The sequence below is a fragment of the Sycon ciliatum genome, chromosome 3, assembly GCF_964019385.1.
Source record: "Sycon ciliatum chromosome 3, ocSycCili1.1, whole genome shotgun sequence".
NCBI classification, from domain to species: Eukaryota; Metazoa; Porifera; class Calcarea; order Leucosolenida; family Sycettidae; genus Sycon; species Sycon ciliatum.
In genome coordinates this window covers 16,712,999-16,735,415 of record NC_088645.1, presented here as the reverse complement: position 1 = coordinate 16,735,415, position 22,417 = coordinate 16,712,999, and the positions used below count along the sequence as shown (strand labels likewise).

Here is a 22,417-nt window from a genome sequence, read left to right as displayed (position 1 = left end):
GATTGTTCCAACTAGGAACACACGCTTCTTGCCGAACTTGACACTTGACTGACTCACGACTGCCATCCGGTGTTTGTCGCGCTGGAAACAAAGCGTCTCTGTAAGTTTTTATTCCTGCTGATGGTTTGGCCTGGAGAGCAGTATATAAGTGGTGCTTTTTAAAGTTTTCAGGCACAATCTTCCTCAGCCTACTAAAGCTCAACTGATGAGGGGTGAATTCCCCGAAACACCGTGTATTGAGCAGGGAGTGGTGCTTTCTTGCAGGTTTGCCGAGTGGAAGGTGCGACGTGCTCCTCGTGGGCTTCGGATGGCAGTCGTGGGTCAGTCAAGTGTCGAGTTCGGCAAGAAGCGTGTGTTCCTAGTTGGAACAATCAACTTCATGACTATTACCGCCGAAGTCGCAACTGCTAAGTTCAGATTAGAATGGCTACTTTTATTTATGACTATCAGGGCGACATCCAGGAGCGATCAAGGAATACACGACTGACGTTAGGAGAAGTCTAAAATTCCCCTTGCATAATGAGCGTCAGAACCGGGTTCAACACCCATATGGTTCAGATGGTCCCCACGGACTGGGGCTCTACCAACCGTGGATGGTTGTAGTAAGGTCATTGTTTCCGAACACGGTGTCCTCCACCTTGTTTCATGCTGTCAAACCAACAACATGTACATGTACATGTAGTACCTGTGGAAAAAAGCATGCATGTACATGTACATGTACATGTATGTACAATGATTGCCAGTCAGTGCGCGCGGTGTGGGCGGTGGCTGAGAAGCCGCGGTGGCTTGGTCCGGCATGTGTGTGCCTCAACGGTGGATGCCGCAGTGCCACCTGGAACTACCGGAACGTCGGCACCGGCGGAGGGATGTTGTGCCGCGCATTGTGACAGGTGTGGTCGCTGCTTTCGCGGTGTCCGGGGACGGGGCAGGCATCGCTGTTCAAGGGTGGCGCATAGACCAACAGAGGAGCGCTCAGCCTTCCAGCACGTGTGCATATGCGGCAAGCGGATGCGACTACCCGTGCACCTGGAGCGTCATCGAGCGTCGTGACCTCTCTCTCTCTCTTCTCAAGTTTCCCAGTGATGGGATCACGTGACCCTTTTGCGGCAGTGACTCTACAGGACAGGACAATGATGGGGCTGTTAAGTGATGACGTCACAGTTCCTTCGATACGCATAACAACGATCCCACTGGGGACAAACAAAAGTAGCGTCGTCTCCACCGACCCAGTTGTCAGTGGCAACATTTTAGGAATCGTGTACATTTCTTCGTTTCTTGTTTGCTGTTTTCAGTGAGTGTTTTGTTTTCTCTTTGTCCTTGATCTCGACGATGTTGTCGTGCTCATTACCTTACTGAGACGTCTCTTGTGACTGTAGCAAGTGTCATGGAGGATTTTATTTGCGTGACAAGGTAGATCGCCGAGATCGAGCGTGAAAAACGCTCTGCATTAGTAGCTCCTGTAGAATGTTTTCTGGGTTGGCGTATCCATGGTCAACAAAACCAAGGTGCAAGACAGCATGAGAGATCGTGTAAACGATGTGAACTCCAAAAGGTAAGCTCCTGAACAAGTGGAAAGATATGGGTATTTACAAACTCTCTCTTCATCCATCGATTGGCGCTATGCATTGCATTTTGTCTTCACAGATAAATCTGGCCAAATTTATTGAAACTAGAGAGTGCAATCGTGCACTGCTTGGGGCCCATCCCAATGTCATCACATGGCTGTGGTGACTAGTGTATATCTGGGAGAATTTTTCCTCGACTGATACGGAGTGCAGGTGGATCGATTATGAGAAATGCGAACATGTGAAGTAAGTAATTAGTTGTGTCGAAGAAATGTGCAATAAAATAAAATTTACTTTACACTCAAACATACACTGTAGATGTACATGTAACATCATGATAATGATTCCATCTTCATTGTCCCGCAACTGGTACACCATACGCACCGAATACATGGTGTGTGTGTGTGCGCGTGCGCAAGCGCACGCATGTACATGCACACACTCTCATGCGTGGCCGAGTCGGCCAGATGAACAGACCATGCATTTACACGAGGTGTCCGTAATGTCATTGGAACGCTGTACTTTATGACTTTATTCCAAAAGAGTATGTCTTGCCCCTGACGAATGGAGTTGTGTCTGTGCTCAGCGGGTATCGGGCTATGACGCAACACTGCAATCAGCGCTGCAATTAAAAGAGCACTGCATGGATTATTTTGACTAACTTCCTTTGCGTTTACTTGGTTGAGCCCGTGGTTTCATTTCTGTGTTCTGTCATGATTGGCCTCTGGAAATAATCAGAGTGGATGTCATTTTGCCATAATATGTGTGCCTTGTGCGACAGGTTCAAGGCTAGACGAACTTCACATTCGGCGTGCGATCTCAGCGTCTGGGACCTGATGAAGTCTTGGTTGGATGATTATTCAAGCCTGATACTACTCGACACACCAATGTTCATGTCAATGTAATTTTTTCAGAGCTGCACTATTTACGTGTTGATGCTTACTTCGGTGTTAGCGTATTTCCCCCGGATTGTTTCTATCATCATGATCGTGTGTTCTTGGGCTGAGCGAGCACATGCACAAGTGTGCAGCTATAACCCTGTGTATCTTTGGTTACACTTTGTTCTGCAATGCATGTACCTTGTAACATTATGTGCTTGCACTGCTTTGTCTGGCCTGCGTATTTCAGGACTATTCAGTGCATTAGACCCAGGTTTGTTTGGTTGCCGGATGACCTCTTGTTGCGTCGCTCTGTATTTGTATTCATCAATTTTTGGGCTTGAGAATTGAGCTGTTGTGTGGTTCCCAATATGAAAACATCATGCTGGTGCTCTGTGTTTCGATTATCGACTGTCGGAGCAGTCATGCATTTATTAGCAGAACGGTCAATACTGTAGTCTTTTCACGTGTTTGTCTTTTTTGTGTTTTCGCTAACGTTGCACACAGAACGGCAGTGTTGCATCACTGGACGACCCTGCCTCTGCATCTGACTTAATTTCCCCAGGATCTGGTGCAGTTACACCAGACAGCCACTTCCTGTAAACACGCAAACAGCAAAAGAAGAGATCCCGCAAATCAGGAAAAGCCATTATGGAAAATATAGAGTAGATCATACAACATTCAATAATCTGGAGTAATTACAGTGAGACAAACACTTCAAACAGTGCTCTCTCTGTCTCCATCCTTCCAAAAATACCCTATGACAATTCCCTAGAATTATTTTATTTTATATTCTTAGGACATCATTCTGAACATAATAAATTCTTCCATGGGTCTTCAATCACCACGGAGGGCGAAAATATATCTAAGTTATGCAGTTTACGGGAGGTACGAGCTGTCATGGATATAGAGGCTGATATTGTGCCAGCGTGAGGGCAGAGACAGAAAGAAGACACTGATTTCTTGAACAACTCACCTACATATAATCGAATCCACAAGGAGCGCTCATACTTTGATCCATCCGGACGCGAAACATCTTCAAAGCACTCTCAAACACGGAGTTTTACTGTGGGCAGCCAATTTCACAGCCATCATTAAGGCACTCGACGACTACAGGAGTTTTGTAGAGGAAAAAACAAGGAGTAAAGAGCGACAACAATCGCTTGAAGAAAAAGCAAAGAAAAACAACTGTCCCTCCAGTCATTTAGATGCTGTTGCCCTTGACATCTGGTTCCATCCAGAGGACGCGACTTTTGTTTGTCCCCAGTGCTCTTCAGAACACCATGACACAGCCGTACCAGTCCCACCTGCCGCGGGACACGTAACTGAACCCGGTGGTAAAGGAGACAACACAACTCCCCAGAAACCTTTTGTGGCTGCATCTTCTAACGACCACGCGCAACACAACAATAGCCTTGCGTCCAATACAAATGCAGTACATGTAACCGGTACTGAAGCAGCTGTAACTTCCACTCCAGCTCCTGGATCTTCTGTCCCTACCCCGGTGCAAGATTGGCACGTCGCAGGTGGAAAGTGTTCTACTTTTTCTCCAATAATCTTGCAACAAACCGCGTCCGCTTTTCCCTCTGTCGCGAACCGCTTTAGTGCGCTGGAGCACTCCATGGAGAGGAAGCGTAAGGGAGGAGCCAGGAGTGACGCATCATCCAGTGCCGACTTGTCCGCGAAGGCTGTCTGCCCGACCACCAAGACAGACGACTTCTATGGTACTGGGTCGGACTGGGAGGAAGAGTGTGAGGGTGACGACGGCCGCGGTAGGAGCCGTCATGAAGTGGTGCAGTGAACTGCACCTTGAAATAGTATGCTTGAACTGCCTGTGTATTTTTGTTTTAGGTTTTGGATTAGTTTCTAGATGTAGTTCTTCCTTATAGATCTATTAAATGAATCCACAATTACATAGAGCTACTGTCGGTCGACAGAAGTCTTGTAAACTTGCTTTTCTGAATGTATGCAGCCTTAGAAAGAAGTTAGGCGAAATCCAAAACTTCATAAACTACCACAATGTAGATATCTTCGGCATTGCTGAAACTTGGCTTGATTGTTCGATTTCTGACTCATCCATTCATATACCTCATTATAGACTCTTTAGGCGCGATCGCGGGCACAGACCTGGTGGCGGTATAGCTGTATACAGTCGAGATACCCTGGCTGTTTCCAGACACGCTGAACTCGAGAGTGACACAATCGAAAATCTGATACTCACCTTGAAGACAGAATCCGGTGAACCCATCACCCTCGCTACGTTCTACCTTCCGCCTTCCACTACTGCTGCAGTATGGCGAGACCTAGAAATCAGTCTGAACAATCTAACCTTGCGACGAAACAACCACGTGGTCGCCATTGGTGACTTCAATGTGGACATGTGCTCGGGACACAGCCGGATGCACACCATGCTCCAGCGGTTTGATCTGGAAAACCACATCCGGACACCGACAAGAGTAACGGCATCAACTTCCACCCTAATAGATCTGCTCCTCGCCCCTAACTCTCTAGTTGGAACATGCACGGTCATCAAGTGTGACATCAGCGACCACTACGCATTTGTGGCCAACATTATCGTCGCCACCCGGCAGTCCGAACGAGTCGCATCTCGAAAGAGGCGAGTGTGGAGGATAAACTGGGAGCATTTTAACGCTGACTTGCAGGACTGCAATCTTGAGATTTTCAGCAAGTCGAATGATGTTGATGCAATGATAAGCGAATGGTACGCAAAGGTTTTTACTGCTCTAGATCGTCACGCCCCTTACAACCTCCTCGTAAGCCGAGGCGCCGACCTTGCCCATGGTTGTGTCCTGAACTTGTATCTGCTGTGCGTCAACGAAACAAGGCCCACCGACTTCTTTCACGCTCTCCAAACGATGTCCGCCTGCGAGAGCAACACCGCACTCTCCGCGCAGCCGCGCGCAAGCTAGATCGGAGGCTAAGGGATCAGTATTTTCAAGCTCGCCTACAGTCGGCCGGAAAGGATGGACGGAAGCTCTGGAATACGATAAACGTGGTGACTGGACGAGCGAAAAGTTCAAGCCCACCACAAGTACCTGTTGGAATCCTCTCCCGAACTTTTGGCGAAGTTGTACATGACCCTGGACGACCAGACGCGCTGTGCGCCAACGCACCAGCCGAACGTGAAGCACCAGCATTCACGGAATTTGCGCCTGTTTCGACGGAGGACATTACGGCCCTTCTCCAGTCCGTTGACGCGTCAAAAGCAACTGGACATGATGACTTGCCGGGTATTGTCCTTAGAAACTCGGCATCAATACTGGCTCCCTCGCTCAGCATCATTTTCAATACTTCGTTATGTCAGGGGTGTGTTCCCCGTCAGTTTAAAATTGCTAATGTGTCGCCGCTATTCAAAGGTGGCGGCCTTGACCCTTGTCAGCCTACTGCGTATCGACCTATTTCTCTACTACCAGTCGTTTCTCGCCTCCTCGAGAAGATCGTCAAAGCTCAGCTTACATCCTTTCTGACCGATCACAGTATTCTCCCTGACTCGCAGTTCGCGTACAGGAAGAACCACAGTACGGAGGACGCTCTTGTGCTAGCTGTCAATCGCTGGCTGAAAGCGAAGTATGAGCGCAAACTCACAGGTGTGATATTCGTAGATATGTCGAAGGCTTTCGACTGTGTCAAACACACCATCTTGGCACAGGAGCTATCCGACATTGGGGTCGGCGGTACTGTCCAGCTATGGTTCACTAGTTACCTGAGTGAGCGGCTTCAACGCGTAGTCGTGGGCGGAAATTGCTCGGAATACGTCGCATGCAGTCGAGGGGTGCCGCAAGGATCCGTCCTCGGCCCCCTCCTGTTCACACTATACATCCGTAACCTTCGATGCTGCTTGCCCCAGCAGGTCACAAACCAGGAATTTGCAGACGACATTGCAATTGAAGCCTCGGGCAGTTGCGAACAAGTGTGCTCTTCTCTAAGCACAGCCATCACTGGCCTGTCGCAGTGGTTGGAGGACCGCGGACTAATGCTGAACCAAAAGAAAACGCAAGCTCTGTTGATTACCCCAAGAGGCCCAGCCCCTGACACAGATAACATTCGAATTCGCTGTGGGAATGCAGCCCTTGCAGTTGTGGAACAAGCGCGGTACCTGGGCGTAATGGTAGATGGGCAGCTCTCCTGGGAGCCTCACGTCAATCACTCAATCCAGCAGGTGCGGAAGTCAGTAGGTGCGCTGTGGCGGAACCGCCGAAGCCTCACCCTGGCGTCAAAGATCCTGTTTTACAGGTCGATGATCCAGGGTAGGTTGTCGTACGCTTCCAACGCCTTTTATCCGTCACTTCAAATTGGCAACATGGAGCCCCTCACACGTCTAACGAAGTGCGCTATCCGCGGCTTCTTCGGTCTGCCACCGTGGTCGCGCACGAGCCCGATCTTTGAACAGCTCCGCCTCACCACCCTGGAGGACATGTTTAACATTAAGCTCCTCATCTTTGTCCGTCGTTGTCTGTTCTCCCGAGCTAGCTCCCTCTTCACCAGCTTCTTCGTGAGAGTTACTGGTGACCGCACTCGGGGAGCAGCACAACACCTCGTTCGAGTACCATTTTGGCCCGGTCCTGCGGGTCGAGCGACCATGCAGTTCATCGGCGCAGTCCTGTGGAACCAGCTCCCGCCTGATCTCCGTTCCGAGCCCAGCCACCTTCAGTTCTGTGCCCTGCTAAAAGCGCATCATGGCTCCGTTTAAATGCTTTTCGGCTAGTGTGTTTCTGTGGTATAGCGGACTGAAGAATAGTAAACGTGTTTTGCAATATATGTATGAAGCTATTTTGTATATAGTATGTTCCCATTCCGTTTTTGCTTTGGTGTAGCCCTGAGGTTGATTGCTCATTTATTTCTACCCTTCCTCTCTCCATACTTCTGTCCCCCCCCTCTCTCTCTCTCTCATTCCTTCTGTCGTCCACATGTATCAAAGGAGGCGAAATCGCCTGTTTGTGGTGCGACGTTAAATAAACTTCTACAACAACAACAACTCTCCGTTGCTATGCGTATCGAAGGAGCCGTGACGTCACACTTAACAGCCCCATTGTAATGACACCTTGTTGGGACTTTTTTTTTAATCAGTAAAAATTGATACAGGTATTTACCTCATGAGGCTGATTACTGAACACAACTACATGTACATGTATGTGTACATATTGTTGTTGTTTTAGAAGTTTATTTTAAGGGGGCAGCCTACCCATAAATTTCATATGGCATTCAATTGACCGTAACTTTGGTGTTTCTCAATGGATTTGAGTGAAATTTTGACCACACACTCCTGCCACTATGCTGGCCCTCAGGACATGATTTACAAGTTCTTGCGCCTCACTGACAGGCTTTCCAGGCCGGTAAAACTCAAATTTCCGGCATAGTGCCACGGTGTGCGAGCCACCCAGGAGCCAAACAAATGCATTTACAATTTTTTCACATTTTCGTGCTCATTCTGTCCGTGCGCAGGACCCAAACCTAGAACAAGTCCAGAAGCAGCCATGGCTGATGGGGTAGGGCCCCTCAACGAGGCCCTGGAATCTGTCACAAAGGAACGAGTGGAGGTTCTCTCACACACTCACACAGACCCAAGTCAATTTTTGATTTTTTTTTAGGTTAAGCACGTGCTACGAGGTCGTACCTTTGATACAACATCCAGTGCTGGGACCTCCACAGCAAGCCAGTTCCACAGCGCTGCACACCAGCGAATTTTTGGGTAGTCTGCCACCTTAACGTCGCACCACACCTTATATACATGTACATGCGGACGACAGAGGGAATGAGAGAGAGAGGGTGGTGGACAGAAATATGGAGAGGGGAAGGGTAGAAATTAAATAAGTGAGTCAACCTCAGGGCTACACTCAAGCAAAAACCGAATGGGAATATACTACATGTATCTACAAAATAACATCATACCATTGCGAAACACGTTTCCTATTCTTCAGTCCGCTATACCACAGAAACACACTAGCCGAAAAGCATGTAAACGGAGCTGTGATGCGCTTTTAGTAGGACACAGAACTGAAGGTGGCTGGGCTCGGAACGGAGATCAGGCGGGAGCTGGTTCTCAGGACTGCGCCGATGAACTGCAGTAGCGAATCCAGGGGGGGGGGGGGGGGGGGTTCCCTGGAACCATTAACCCCCTAGATTTTGCAAAGTGTGCGGCTGAGAAAATATCGAAAAATATCATGTGTGCACAAAAGGCCGTCCGTCGACGTCTGATCACAGTCAGTGCAGTCACTGAGTCAGTTATGACTACATCGTCAGACGTCAGTGCACTCGCGTGCGGTGGATCGATACTGTACGTATAGTAGTCTGTACTGGCAGTGTCTGCTCTAGTCTAGGATTGTAGGACAGCCGGGTACACGTGTACCTGGCGCAACCATTTCAACCGGGTGGGAGCCGGGTACACATGTACCTGGCGCTGTCTCACCAGCCGAGTCACATGCTTTACCTGATCGGTTGGTTTATTTTAATTCGGACAATAAACGGGAACTAGGCCCAATGATATAAAGGCGAATGGATAAGCCGCATTTAGAAAAGAGAGGACAGGATCTACCAAGTACCAACCGGGTCACAGGTGACCCGGTACTATATTTTCAAACGGGTTCAAGCGCCGCCCAACTGGGTGGATTACCCGGCTCACCCGGCGCTGGAGCAGACACTGACTGGTGTTCACGTTAGTGATTTACAAACGGACACTGGTCTGTAGACAACATTGGGTGGTTGTTTCCTTTTTGACTGCGTCACTGAACTTTTCAAGCAAAAGCTCCTGATCTTCATCTGGCGTTGTCTAAATGACTCCACTAGCCTTGCTCTAGCCCAGCTTCTCAAACCAGCAGCATGCAGCGGCAGAAGTACGCGCCATCAGCATGCCGATGGTCTGCTCAGCCAGCCAGCTCGCAGTCGGTGTGGCCAAACGAGATTCGCCACCGCAGGAGCATTGCTGTGGAACAGTTTGCCTAGAGAGGTGCGCACCGTATCCAGATTGCAAGATTTTAAGCTAGCCTGCCTTCCTTATGTATGCCTGAAATAGGTTGTGTTTCGTCAGGTTTTGACATGTTCCTTTCTTCTCAGTATTCTCGCTCGCATAGTACTCCACTTCTATGATAATATTGCCTATGCTGGTGCTCATTAGGATTTTGGCAAATTCTATCCTTCGCTTTCATATAACTGGACCAGGAACCCGTTTGAACTTGCGAAGTAAAATAAAATCAATCAATCAATCAATCAATCTTTCGAAACGATCCAAACTTACCTCCATTGGCGCTGTCATTCACTGCTGCTCAGGATGGGTGTGGTGTGGTCAGTATTCCTTTGGACAAGTTTTTTGCAGAAGAGAAAGGATGTTCCGAGTACTGACACTCTTCAACGAACTTCGAACCGTACACGTAGAGTTCAAGCTCCTCAGAAGATGAGGGCTCCGACATCCAAGGAAAGTCAGTAATCTCTACTTGCTGCAGCATGCAGTAGTCACTAGTTGTTCCTCCGCAGGAACGGAGTGCTGCGCCAGCGATGTGTTTTAGATGACATTGGAAGGATTGTAAAATTGTCGACACTGTTTCGCTGTTGTTGTTTCTGTCACTGAAGTGAAGACGATGCTCTTGTCCTTTGACTATAGAGCATTTCGCATCGTAAAAATGCCAAAATTTCCGACAGTACAAATGGACAGGGAAAGTAACTTATAATTGTAGTTGTCATTTCGGCATTCCTGGCTCTCAACGTACCCATGGCTTGCATATTCGATCTTTACAAGAAGTAACAGTTGAAAGGGTCTTCAAGCCCTCACTGAACCGGTGTGCCAGTCGATTGCAAACATGTATATGATTATGTGTCCGTACTAAAATTTAATAATACAATGTAGGGTAAACAGCAGCATTTGGCCCTGTACAGGTTTTCCATCGTCCACCACACCACAACTGCGCTCCGACTCAGTCTCCAGCGATGGTGGTGTGCTGTGGCAACGACTTTGGTTACGTGTCGAGGCCGGCTGGAGAGCGCAGTTGTGGTGTGGTCGATGATGGAAAAATATAATAATTATTATGTCCGTAGTGTGTTTTAAAAGCATGCGATTCCCACTAACACAATCGGATTGTCGTTATTACAAGTGTCAACCGCACATTTGATTCCATCATATTTTGGCTGTTCAATTTTGGTTCAACCGGAACCCCCCTGTAGAGATCTCTGGATCCGCCCCTGAACTGTATGGTCGCTCGACCCGCAGGACCGGGCCAAAATGGTGCTTGCAGAAGGTAACCCCCTACTCAGGAAGAAGCTGGTGAAGAGGGAGCTAGCTCGGAAGAAAGGACAACGATGGACAAATACGAGGAGCTTGATTGACGTTAAACATGTCCTCCCTCAGTCCTGGGTGGTGAAGTCGAGCTGTAGAACGATCGGGCTCGTGCGCGACCACAATGGCAGTGTACGTGACTGTGGAGTGTCCATGTATCCGTATGGAAGTAAGGGGATGAAGCAAATGAGTCCCCAAACCATCGTTTATCACGTCAATGTTGACGTTCAATGACACTATAATTATAATGGATGACTGCAGTAGGCAGTATGCACTGTCATGAAATTCTCACCTTCATGTAGTAGTAACGGTGTGACAATCCAATTATCTCACTATCTTGCCAGCCGACACAGCTAACAATTCGCTCAGGAACTCCTCCGTCCTCTGCTTTAGGCTTACATGTACGTGCATTTGTGTACTCTGCCCTTGTGCGACTCGGGTCGTTTTGGTTTCAGTGCTACATGTATCTTTGCTCGTCCTCGTCATAGACCGCTTTGTCGATACAGTTGTCTCACAGGACAGCCTCAGCTAGCAAGAACTTGACAATGTTCACCAACATCCAAAACGTCAGCCTCCAGGTCCAATCCATAGTCGAGTGAACGATTACGGATTGAAAGATTACCTTTCGCCATTGTTTTCCTGAAACTGAGAGTTGAATGTCCTTGTTGTTCTGCTCTAGCTCTGTAGAGTGTCATGTTCATGTACGTATGTCATTGTTGCTGCTACATGTACATGTACAGTGTATGTACAGTATTAGATAAACCTTGTAAAGTGTATTGTTGAACACAATGACGTCATGTTGTTCTCTCTCACACCTCACATTTGCAACAGCAAAATCACAGTGCAGGGTCAGCTGCGGACAGCCACATAATTGCAAGACACAAAGAAAATAATACCGGTAAGCCTAAAACATGCTTCGCAAATATTCCAAGTTCGAGAGAACATTGCCTCTCGTTTCTTTCGAATACTCAGCCAACAAGAAGCGTACACTTGGTTGACAGCATGTTACACGGTGGAGACCACTCCATTATTCACTTCAGTGTCGGGAGATTTTATAGAAAAAGGCACGCGTTTCGGTGCAGGCCAATACCACACAGGGACGCACAACAGTCGGTACTTGTCAGGACACAGCAGCGGTTGAGAGTTTGTCTATTTAGCATAATGCCATTGACGTACAATACATGTGCGACATACATGTTTGACGTACAATACCAGCATGCCTGATAGGGAACAAGTATTTTTCTTCACAGGCTGTGGAGTACGAGTGTGGGATCAAAGACGAGGTCGAGGATCAAACGTTATTAGGGAGCTGGGTGCATGTGCCTTTGTGCAAGTAGCGGCCACTTCACAGCTGGATAGCTCCACAACTCCATACGACTTTGTGTCACTGTCTTGGCCACGTGGTGAACACAGCCTTCGCCATATGCATAGCGCGGGACATGATCGACAGGTCGAGCCGCACTCGATCACGCTAGTCGCTAGCCCCGCAGGACACAGCAGCTGATGTTCCAGCACCCACTTGACAGCTCCGTGCATGGTAATAAAACCTGTGCTCAGTGTACAAGGTGTAGAGGAGAGCATCAGAGCTGATTATTACTTATATGAAGCCAGTATCTCCGTCTGTTCACAACTTCCCCCATTTTTTCAGTAGCCAAGCCTCTCAGCCGTTAGCCAAGATGAATGCTTCACAATGCGGACCCTTTCTCTATCCAGATGTCGTTCAGCGTCCTCCTCTGGATACCAGCAACAACGTTCTATCGGACTTGCCAAATGTAAGTGAAGCTCCCCAAATTGTAAGATGTAAATACTGAAGTATTATTATTTTGTTGGAATATCCTCTCCGCACGACTTGTCACGTCTAATACATAACAAGCCTAGTATCCGCCAATGACTGCCGCGCCAGGAAAGAGTGCAATGTTTGGCAACGAAATGGTATCTTCACCGATTTTGCATTTCATAATTTGAGCCACAATCAGCTAAAACGACCCTTAGAGATTTCGTAATTTTTTCGAGAAAAAGGTCGATTTGTGACGTTCAACGATTTTTTGATCGCGCTGCGAACAGCGTGACGACTTCTTGAACTCCTTGCTTGACCCCCGAAAAGATTGTATGGGTTTGAAAGAGAGAGACGATGCGACAGAAAGCAAAGCCCTTTGTAGTTTTCTCTCTCGCACTGGTAATGGTCTGCAGTTGGAGTGGAAATGCTAAGACATAATCCTTGTTTCGCTCTTCTGTGTAGTGTGAAGAAGTCAACGAACATGTAGAGCTCACTTTGATGAAGTAGGCAAGGCTGTGAGCGCTGTGGCTCAAAGCGATAGGCCCAAAATCTTATGAGATATTTCGAGTGCTAGTACGGAGGATTAGCAAGACGAAATTCGCGTTCGCGTTCGCTCTCCAAGGAAAGGCGAACTCAGTGACGGAATTCGCGTTATGAGAAGGATTAGCAAACAGACTTCGCACATGCATGACGTTGACACCGTCCATTGTGTGCAGGCAGTATAGCGTAGTAAATTTATGACTGTCCTGACACGAATCCGCGAATTTGTGTTCCGACTACTTTTTCGAACGAAAAATGCGAAAGTTCGCTAACTGAAAAATGTTTGCAAACGCAAACGCGAATTTCGTCTTGCTAATCCTCCGTATTGTTTGTTGCGAGCGCTTCGTCTTCGATGAGTCCTGCCTCTTTCCTGGCAGCTGCCCTCCTATAGGATCAACCACGAAGTGACTGTACTCATCTGCAGCCGATCAATGTTATATTGCACAAGAAGATATCGTTTTCGCCAAGCCAGTGCCCCGCCAAAGACCATCGCCGCGTCACACCGTTGGAGCGAGTTCATGATGAGAAACATCATTCGCGCGAGCGTGATGAAGAACTATTTCGAAAGACAACATCGTCTTTACCCCCGGGACGACAACTATGTGCACGTACTGCAAGGGGAGAATGTCACCAGCGACATCAACGAAGACGACGGCAGTATTTCGGAACCTGGAGTCAGCGGAGGTCGTCAAGCTCCTCCGCGACCCAGTACATGTACAGTATAGGTGACATGTCGACACGAGCGTGCGGAAACACAGCATACACTGTAGTAATGTTGCGAGAGTTTGCGGAAGGAGTCCAAGTCGGGAAATCCATCAGCTCCAAAAGCTACCTGTAGGTGGGCGATGAGACTCCAGCTTCAGACTACAACAGTCAGGACTTGTAAATAGTTGAACTTTGTGAAGCAGCAGATCGAGAAGTTAGCTGAAATCGTGGCTGTTGCAGTATGTCGGCGCTATGTAGCTTGCATTTTTACGGAGAGTCGATCGCCACGCGAATGTTTCTCTCCTCACCGAGAGCTATCTGGCCTCCAAACTCCGTCAGGGTCTGCCTAGGCTAAGGTACCGAAGGTCCTTTGACTAGCTGCTGGCAGGACTCCATCAAATCCTTCAGGAGCGGATCCAGACCCCAAAGCTGAGGGGTGCGAGGATGAAACTTACATATTTTCTTTTTGCAGTAGTAAACCAAAGACATAGTATGTTATGTGTGTTACTGTATAATATCATAATTACACATAGCACCAAGATGAGTAGTATGATTAGTTACACATTGAATTTCAAAATTTACAAGTAATTTACGACTGCTACCGGTATGATTCTCAGTCAGACACAGATTATGCTATGTACATGCTATTATACACAATGTCAACTCTAGTCAGAATTCAGGGCGGCTGTTCAGTTCCTCACTCCGCATCCTGGAGAATGTTGATGATGGCTCTCACACCGACGCTTAGCAGCAGGCTCCATGGTCTCACCAGCTGGTCCACCAGCTGTGTCCGACATCTCCGCTCAGCATGCACGGAAACGGAGTCGCAACAAGCAGTGAGAATTTGAAAGAAGCTAACACGACAACTGAAACATGCAACGTCAAAAGTAAAGAACTTCGAAGTGAGTTTGTTGCCGGTGAAAAAGTAACAGTTAATTCCAAAAAAGGGTCTATTCCAAATGTGCAGCCCTGGCGCGTTGACGTGCACAACGAGCAGTTGAGCACGTGTCCAGAACGATCACGTGATTGCACACAAATCATCCGCGGATCCGCGCAGCGAGCCTGGGCCTGGCCTGACCTTTTTTTTCTTCTTTTTTTTAAAAATCCTGACAGGTTCATTTGCACCCTTCGCACCCCCCTGGATCCGCCCCTGTCCTTTAGCTTCAGCTCGGCGAGCAAAAGTCTCTCTCTCCGCCATGAGCTGACACACACAAACTGAATACAAAACGATGCACTTCACACGTGCTGGCTTGCACGCGTGCCCCCTTTCACGAACCCAGACAATCTTTTCGGGATTGGTCTATTACTCTTACGCACGCACGCACATATACCTAGACATACTCTCTAACACACTCAGGCATACAGACACGTGCACTCACACCAGCGTTCAGGTTGACTCACATCTTCAAAGGAGCTAACTTGGTTCAAGAGACGATATTGAGAGCACAAGGCAAGAGAGACGGAAGCCGAAGCTTCCGCCTAAAGGCGGAAGGCAAGAGAGAGAGAGAGAGAGAGCTGGAAAGGCGATTGCCATAATATCTAACTACGGGCAGGAGGCTGATCCCCCCACAAATAATGAACCATGGTACACCCGCATACCGCAGTGTACCAAACCTTAGCAATAATGTGTATAAACTGTATCACAAAGAGCGGGAGTCAGCCAGCTTAGGAAATAACAAGGCATACCAAATAAGGAAGGCCCCAGGCCTTGTGTGAAGATAATAAAATAAAGACGATTATGAACCCGTTTACGGGAGATAGATAAATAATTAGACATCTAAATAAGGCAGACTTGTCACGTAGAGGCCTAAAAGGCAACGTGTCAATAGCATGGATACCACACATTAGGCCCGACCGGCCATGCACTACCTGTTTTAAGAAAGAGGTTACTATCCCCCATGCATAGAAGCTAACCAAGTACAGTGTAGATCCAGTCAAAGTTCAAGCTACATTGTATGTCTCCTTTGGCAAATGACTGTTGAGTTTCAATGTAAGGCCTAGGGCGCAGTATACTTGTGTACCCTTGGGATACTTTGTGGTTTAGGCGGAGACAGAATTTGATATGGTAGTATAGCACATTTTCTTCTTGTAACTAACTTAATAGCACTGAGTAGTGAGCACTACTAAAAGGAGAATCAAAGCAAATGAAATGCTTGACTATTATTGTGAGCTTGATAGTTATAGATAGCTTGTGGAGCTGTTTAGGGGCTTCGACTCGGCCTTCCGTAGCTACATAGCTACGGGAGGCCGAGTCGAAGCCCCTAAACAGCTCCACAAGCTATAGTGTCTGCCAGCCTGCTCGTGTCTCAGGCACTTTGGACGTACACCAGAAAGTGATATAGGCTGACAGCACTAGCCAGAGGAAAACAAGCTCTTGGGCTTCAAACTCTTCACTTCATAATTCCACACAGAAATGAGAAAGAATGATGGGTTTTTATAGGCCAGGGGGAGAGAGCAGCTGGGAGTGAGTGCACAAGATTACTAGGAAGACAACTGTTGGAAGATCTAAGGAAAGGCCATTTGAATGTGTGTGAGCTAGGGCTGAACAATAACATGGATTCGGGGATGAAAGCTGTTGGATGTAGAGACCGGCGGATTCTGCTCGAAAAGGTGGCAGATTCTGCTCGAAAAGCCGTGAAATTGGCAGAACTATACAAACCTTATGGCGGGCAATTCCTCGAAATCTGCTCAATTTTTTTATCCACATACCAAACATGCATGAAACTTACCAGAAAAAGTACCGAATTCTGCCAATTTTTCTGCCGGCAGAATCCGCCGGACCCTAGTTGGATGCCTAGAAACAGGAAGGAATCTTGCAAGGGATCAAGAGGGTCAGTGATGGGGAACGGACTATACAGGAATCAATGTAATGTACATGTATTACTACAGCATGAATGGGTGCTATTGTCATGCTGTGCTGGGCATGCACTCAGGGCTGTCTGATCGTGGTTGCACGGGAGAAGCACTTAGATAGAATGTACCTGTGAACTACAATGTATCTACTTGTAGTCTGATTTGGCTGTGTGATTACTGGCAGTCAGGGATGCTACATATTGTACATTTCGATACCTATAATGAGTTCGATCTTGGGTTTTTATAAGGTTCCGCCAGCCGTGGACAAATGGGCGAACCTGTAGGATACGAACAAGCCATATGGCCCTCCGTGCCCTGCACTAACCTATAATTATGCATATACATGTAGCTTAAATCAAATTTTTCTCCCCACGTAGGGAAAAGAAATTTCACGTTTTAATTCTGGGGAGCACTAGAAAACAAAGAATAGAAGCAAGCACCGCAATTGCAAAAGTAATGCGTTTGGTATGCCATCAGAGTGTATTGACAAAATTGCTGGTACAGGGAATATTTGAATTCAGCGAGACAGGTCATAGAAGTGAGAGATGGCGCAGGAAATTGTTCCAAAGCTTTGAACGTTATTCCAACGATTTCTACTCGTTCTGTTGATTTACTCCTCCTCAGGCGGCTCAGGTTCATGAATACCTGCCACCCTTGACTGTACCTCACAGTGCCACTCCACAGCGACAGCATGCGGAGGGCCCAAGACCTTCATTCGCACAACTGAGCGCCCGTCTTCGCTCCGAGACAGCGGCTTGGGATATGAGTGCGATGGGAAACACCACAGTGGCCAACACGTCTTTGGACAGGAGGGCACTGGGAAACGCCGCATCCTCGTCAGCGTCTTTGGACCCTAGTGCAGTGGTAAACACCGCACCCAGATCAGCGTCCTTGGACAGGAGTGCAGTGGGAAACACCACAGTGGCCAACACGTCTTTGGACAGGAGGGCACTGGGAAACGCCGCATCCTGGTCAGCGTCTTTGCACCCACTGCACCCTAGTGCAGTGGGAAACACCGCACTTGGGTCAGCGGACAGGAGGGCAGTGGGAAACAGCACAGTGCCCAACATGTCTTTGGATCCGAGTGCACTGCGAAACATCGCACCCGGGTCAGCGTCTTTGGACAGGAGTGCACTGGTAAACACTAACAACGACGCCGGCTGGTCACCCCTATTAACAAATTGTGAGAACCCAATTTCAAGGCCTACAGAATTGGACGCGAACATGAACATCCCTAAACAGTCAACAGGCAGTTCAGCGCCTCTTCAATCCTGCAACGGCCAGTATGGGGACTTTCAGACACCGCCAGTGCCAGCATCACCGCTAGGATCATCACATCTTTCCCTGTCGAGTACTGATCAGGTTTCCCCGGTTTCTCAATTTGGTCTGTTTGGCTCTGCCTACTGGGCTAATGTAATGCAGGTAAGCTCAGTACCTGATGATTGACGACGTGTGCTCTACTTAAAAAGTGCACCAATAGACTTCATAACTACCTACGTTGCTTTGTGTGTGTGTATGTGTGTGTGTGTGTGTGTGTGTGTGTGTGTGTGCGTGTGTGTGCGTGTGTGTTGACAATGACATACCAGCACAGTCAATTGTTTTCATAGCGTCACTATTCACTACATGAGTATTACATGTACATGTACCGTATTTCCCCGATTAGAGGTCGCACTCAATTGTGAGTCCCCCCTCCCCCCCCCCCCCCATTTCCAGGTTCATGTCCTTATCTTTGATTTTCCGCGCCGAATTTCTGACGCTGCATCCATGTCCCATGCGCGTCAACAGTACTTCACACTTTCCCGCGTTACCACCTCAGCTATGCCAGTTTTGTATGTGGAAACCCAACATAATAGCAGTTTAGTCTATATTTTAACCATTCAACATCTACCTTCACTTATGAGCTATGTATTAGCGAATCAGCTGTCTGGAGGAGTTTATCAATATCGTCTAAGGAAGTGTCCTCGCAATGGTGATGGTTGTGTGCAGGAGGGTCTAGTCGGCTAAAGAGCGCAGTGTAACGGTGGAGGTGACTCAACATGTCGTTATCGTTTTGATTATATTCACTTCAGTAGTAAGTCATGCTTGATTATACGTCGCACCCCTTTGTTGTCCCTGAAATGAAGTGTAAAAAGGTGCGACTTATATTCGGGGAAATAGGGTATATGCATTTTTGGGAAGGTGACATTGGCAATAGAAACGGATGGTAATGATGTGCAGTTCATGTCACAATCATAATGGTATAAAGCGCTTGCTAATTTGTACTTCTTCCCATGCTTACGTATATATCTATGCAGGAGATCGCCCTACGCCAAAACGAACAAGAGGTGAAAAACCAAGAGAGAATAGGGAGACGCCGCAGCCGAAATAAGGTGGCAGCCGCGCGTTCCAGACAGAAGGCGAAGATGAAGTCTGCAGAGGACTCGCAGAAAATCCAGGAACAGGCAGAGACAATAGAGAAACTTAGGAAGATAGTAGCCAGCCAGAAGATCGTAATTGACCGCTATCCGACTTGTGCAGCATGTGGTAACATTCCTTCATAATGTGCTGTCATTCTTTCACAGTCATTGGACTGGGCAGCATCAACGGGTAATGCATGTACTCTTAAACAAGAACTTATTATTATTATTTATTTATTTTTTAATTGTTATTTCCCTCAAACCAGTGAATATTATTATTATTTATATTATTATTATTTGAAACAAAGGTCGCAAGGTTGATTATTATCTCTTGCACCTTTTACTGGTTTAGGACTTGTGCCCAGTCCTGAAGTTATTGCTCATTGTTTGTGTTTTTGTTTTATATTGTTTTGCATTTACATTTACATGTATTTAGAACACATGCTCAATTCAAAAGGTGATGGAGAGTTACTCTCAAAAAAATTATTACTTCCCTCAAACCAGTTAATATTATTATTATTATTATTATTATTAATAAGGATGGCGTAACTCCTCTGTAGCCTTGTCATGATTTCTAATTTTCTTTCACCGCCCACGGCCGCACAAAGTCCTTGGCTACAAAAAAAAAAATTAAAGTCTCTCCAAATCTCTCAAAACCAAACTTAAAACTCCTTTCCTTGGAAAGGAGTTTTAAGTTTGGTTTTGAGAGATTTGGAGAGACTTTAATTTTTTTTTTTGTAGCCAAGGACTTTGTGCGGCCGTGGGCGGTGAAAGAAAATTATTATTATTATTATTATTATTATTCAAACAGTAGTTTGGAGGCGGTGGGAAAACAGTTTCGTAATAAGTATTCGCATGCAACGACGCAAATCCACACAATTCAGTAGACACTTCTTTTCTATCAAACATTATTATTATTATTATCATTTGGAACAAAATTGATGGAGAGTTACTCTCAACTCGTAACTTATGTTGCTATAATTATTTCCTTTTCCTTTCTACATTATTATTATTGTCACTAGTTATTACGTACGAAAGAAAGTGCGGATGCAGATTTTGAAGCTCTGCATGAATGTTTGTGACAGGCCTGTCTACACTGGTAGACACTGGTAGAGAAGAAAAAGTACTGCTATCATTGTACTTCGAAGTAGCATTAGAAAACGCTTGCAAAAACTTCAAGGCCACCTGACTGTTTTCAGTGTCCACTCGATCCGTAAGACCGTACTTTGTTGGTGCTAAATGTGCACCCTGTACGAGGAAGGGTAACCCTAGTTTCAAATACCACTTCCAATACCTTTTATAGTCCCATGGAATCATTACCTTCCGACACAATGTTTTCAATCAGTGTTTAGTACTCTCAGTCTGTCCTTCCAGGAAATCGCGATTCCACGGATGCAGCAAATTCGCAATTTCGGCCCAAATCCGCGATTTTCTGCAAAATCCCCCGTTTCTCGCGTTCTTTGTTTTTTTTCTACACTTTTTATACATTTTCTGCAGTTTTCATGCAGTCTTGTGCATGATTCTGTACGTTATTTTCACAGTACGACTCGTACTAGTCGCGAGTAGATCTACCGCGCAAATAGAGATTCCAATGGATGCAACAAATTTTGTGATTTTGGCCCTAGTCCGCTATGAATTCCGTGAATTCCTGGCAAGTTCCGCATCTTTTCCGCTATACGTAGCAACACATGGATACATGTCTACACGTATGCATTTAGTGCATCCGCACTTTTTGCCGCATGTTTTTGCTGCTTTCTGCCGCAATTTCTTGCTCGAGCTTTCAAGAATATTGCCGCAACTTCTAGCAGGGACAGCTCTGTGGTGTCGGAGGGCATTTTACAGTAGCACGGTCAGCCAAATAAAGTAAACTTTTAAAAGTTAATCATGGGGTCGGTGAATATGCATATAATTTTTCCAAAAAAAATCAGAGTCCAAATCAGTGCATTTGGGGTCAATACCATAGTTGCGTGTGGTGTGTGTGCGTGTGGTGTGTGTGTTTGTGTGCGTGTGTGTGGTGTGTGTGTTGCCAACCTATCGGAAGACTGCCTTCTTGGCAAAGCATTTGGAAGTTGGACTAGCAGTTTCGGCTCCACAATCCAGTGTGTTGTTACTACATTTTTTTGTATAGCTTTCATGGCCGAGGTTGTTGGTATTTCTGTTGGCCCTCGATTCCCAGTACTCAGTAGCCGAAGCTGGTTCGTAAAGTAATTCCAATTTCAATTCAAGGTACCAGTGCATCTAGTGTCTGCTTCTATCAAAGCAACACGCTGTCTATATTGGTTACCCCAGCAAGTGTAGGGTGCCGATAGGTAACTGTCTTGGCCGTCCTATTCCGATATATTGCGTGTGGTGTAGACCAGGTGTGCATTGGGAGGGGGGGGGCGATTCACATGGCTTCGTCAGTTGTGTGGATAAGACAGTTAACTGGCACTTGCCTTGATCTGTTTTATTCAGAATCAGATCCGCTATCGTTGCTATAAAGAGGAAATCTGTGGGTTCACTTCCAGAGCATTTGCAGTTAGCGTGCTTCTCTGGCGACGGGCGTATACATGGTACATGGTGGGTGTCATGTGGGGGGGGGGGGGGGGTGCCAATCTTTCTGAGGAGCCATTAATTTTCGTAATGTGCGATCCACAACAGTATTATGTACATGCAGAGATGCACCATTCACCCGTACTCATGTATGTATTGTCATATCCTGTACATGCAGAGATGCACCATCCACCCGTACTCATGTATGTATTGTCATATCCTGTACATGCAGAGATGCACCATCCACCCGTACTCATGTATGTATTGTCATATCCTGTACATGCCGTGCTGCAGTGCATGACACAGCATAATGAGATTACATTGGTAAGCCATGGGGAATTATTAATTTTGCTCATGCTGCGGGAAGTATCCACCATTGTGGCTAGCAGATGCCCAAGCCTGCCCACCACTTCACTCTATGTATGTACATCACAGCACATGCACAGAGAGAAGTGACCACTTGAGTAAGTCACATGCTTTAATAATTGATTGCTGGAGGCTGTAATGTTTTCAGGGAGCCTGTCGTCCTAGATCCTTTGGGCCAGGGCCTATGATAGTGAGGATCTAGGAATGTATAAACAATGACCAGCAAGTCTTCTCCATGTATCACGCTGAAACCAAACATGTGAAGAGACACTTGGCTGATCACTTCAAAAACTCATCTTGGCATCTATCAGTAGCTTGAGCCCGTTTTAGGGACAGAGTTATTATGATCTTCAGTGGACTGCATTTTCCGCCTCAACTTGTTGCCTCAAGGGGGGAAATAAGCCAAACATCGTCAAATGACGCTATATGGAGGCACAGTTATAAACTGAGTGGACCTCTCAGCAGTACGTTGAGAAATTAAAATTTTAGAGGACATTGCACAAGCTCCATTCATTTCCAGG

At 46.8% G+C, this 22,417-nt stretch overlaps 1 protein-coding gene and 1 long non-coding RNA gene across 2 annotated transcripts in view; both read left to right on the top strand.

Moving 5' to 3' along the window:
• The first annotated feature begins 1,673 nt into the window (after positions 1-1,673).
• Positions 1,674-2,909, top strand: LOC135812509 (uncharacterized). The gene is made up of 2 exons (XR_010552835.1): positions 1,674-1,811; positions 2,347-2,909. It is a non-coding gene; the product is annotated as an uncharacterized LOC135812509 (long non-coding RNA).
• A 9,391-nt stretch (positions 2,910-12,300) lies between these two features.
• The window catches only part of LOC135811578 (uncharacterized), a 156,464-nt gene continuing 146,347 nt past the window's right edge, over positions 12,301-22,417 (top strand). Inside the window, exons 1-2 of the mRNA XM_065324806.1 lie at positions 12,301-12,499; positions 17,227-18,024. Coding sequence (XP_065180878.1) covers positions 12,329-12,499; positions 17,227-18,024 — 969 coding nt within the window. The 5' untranslated portion in view covers positions 12,301-12,328. The remainder of the gene's footprint in view (positions 12,500-17,226; positions 18,025-22,417) is intronic.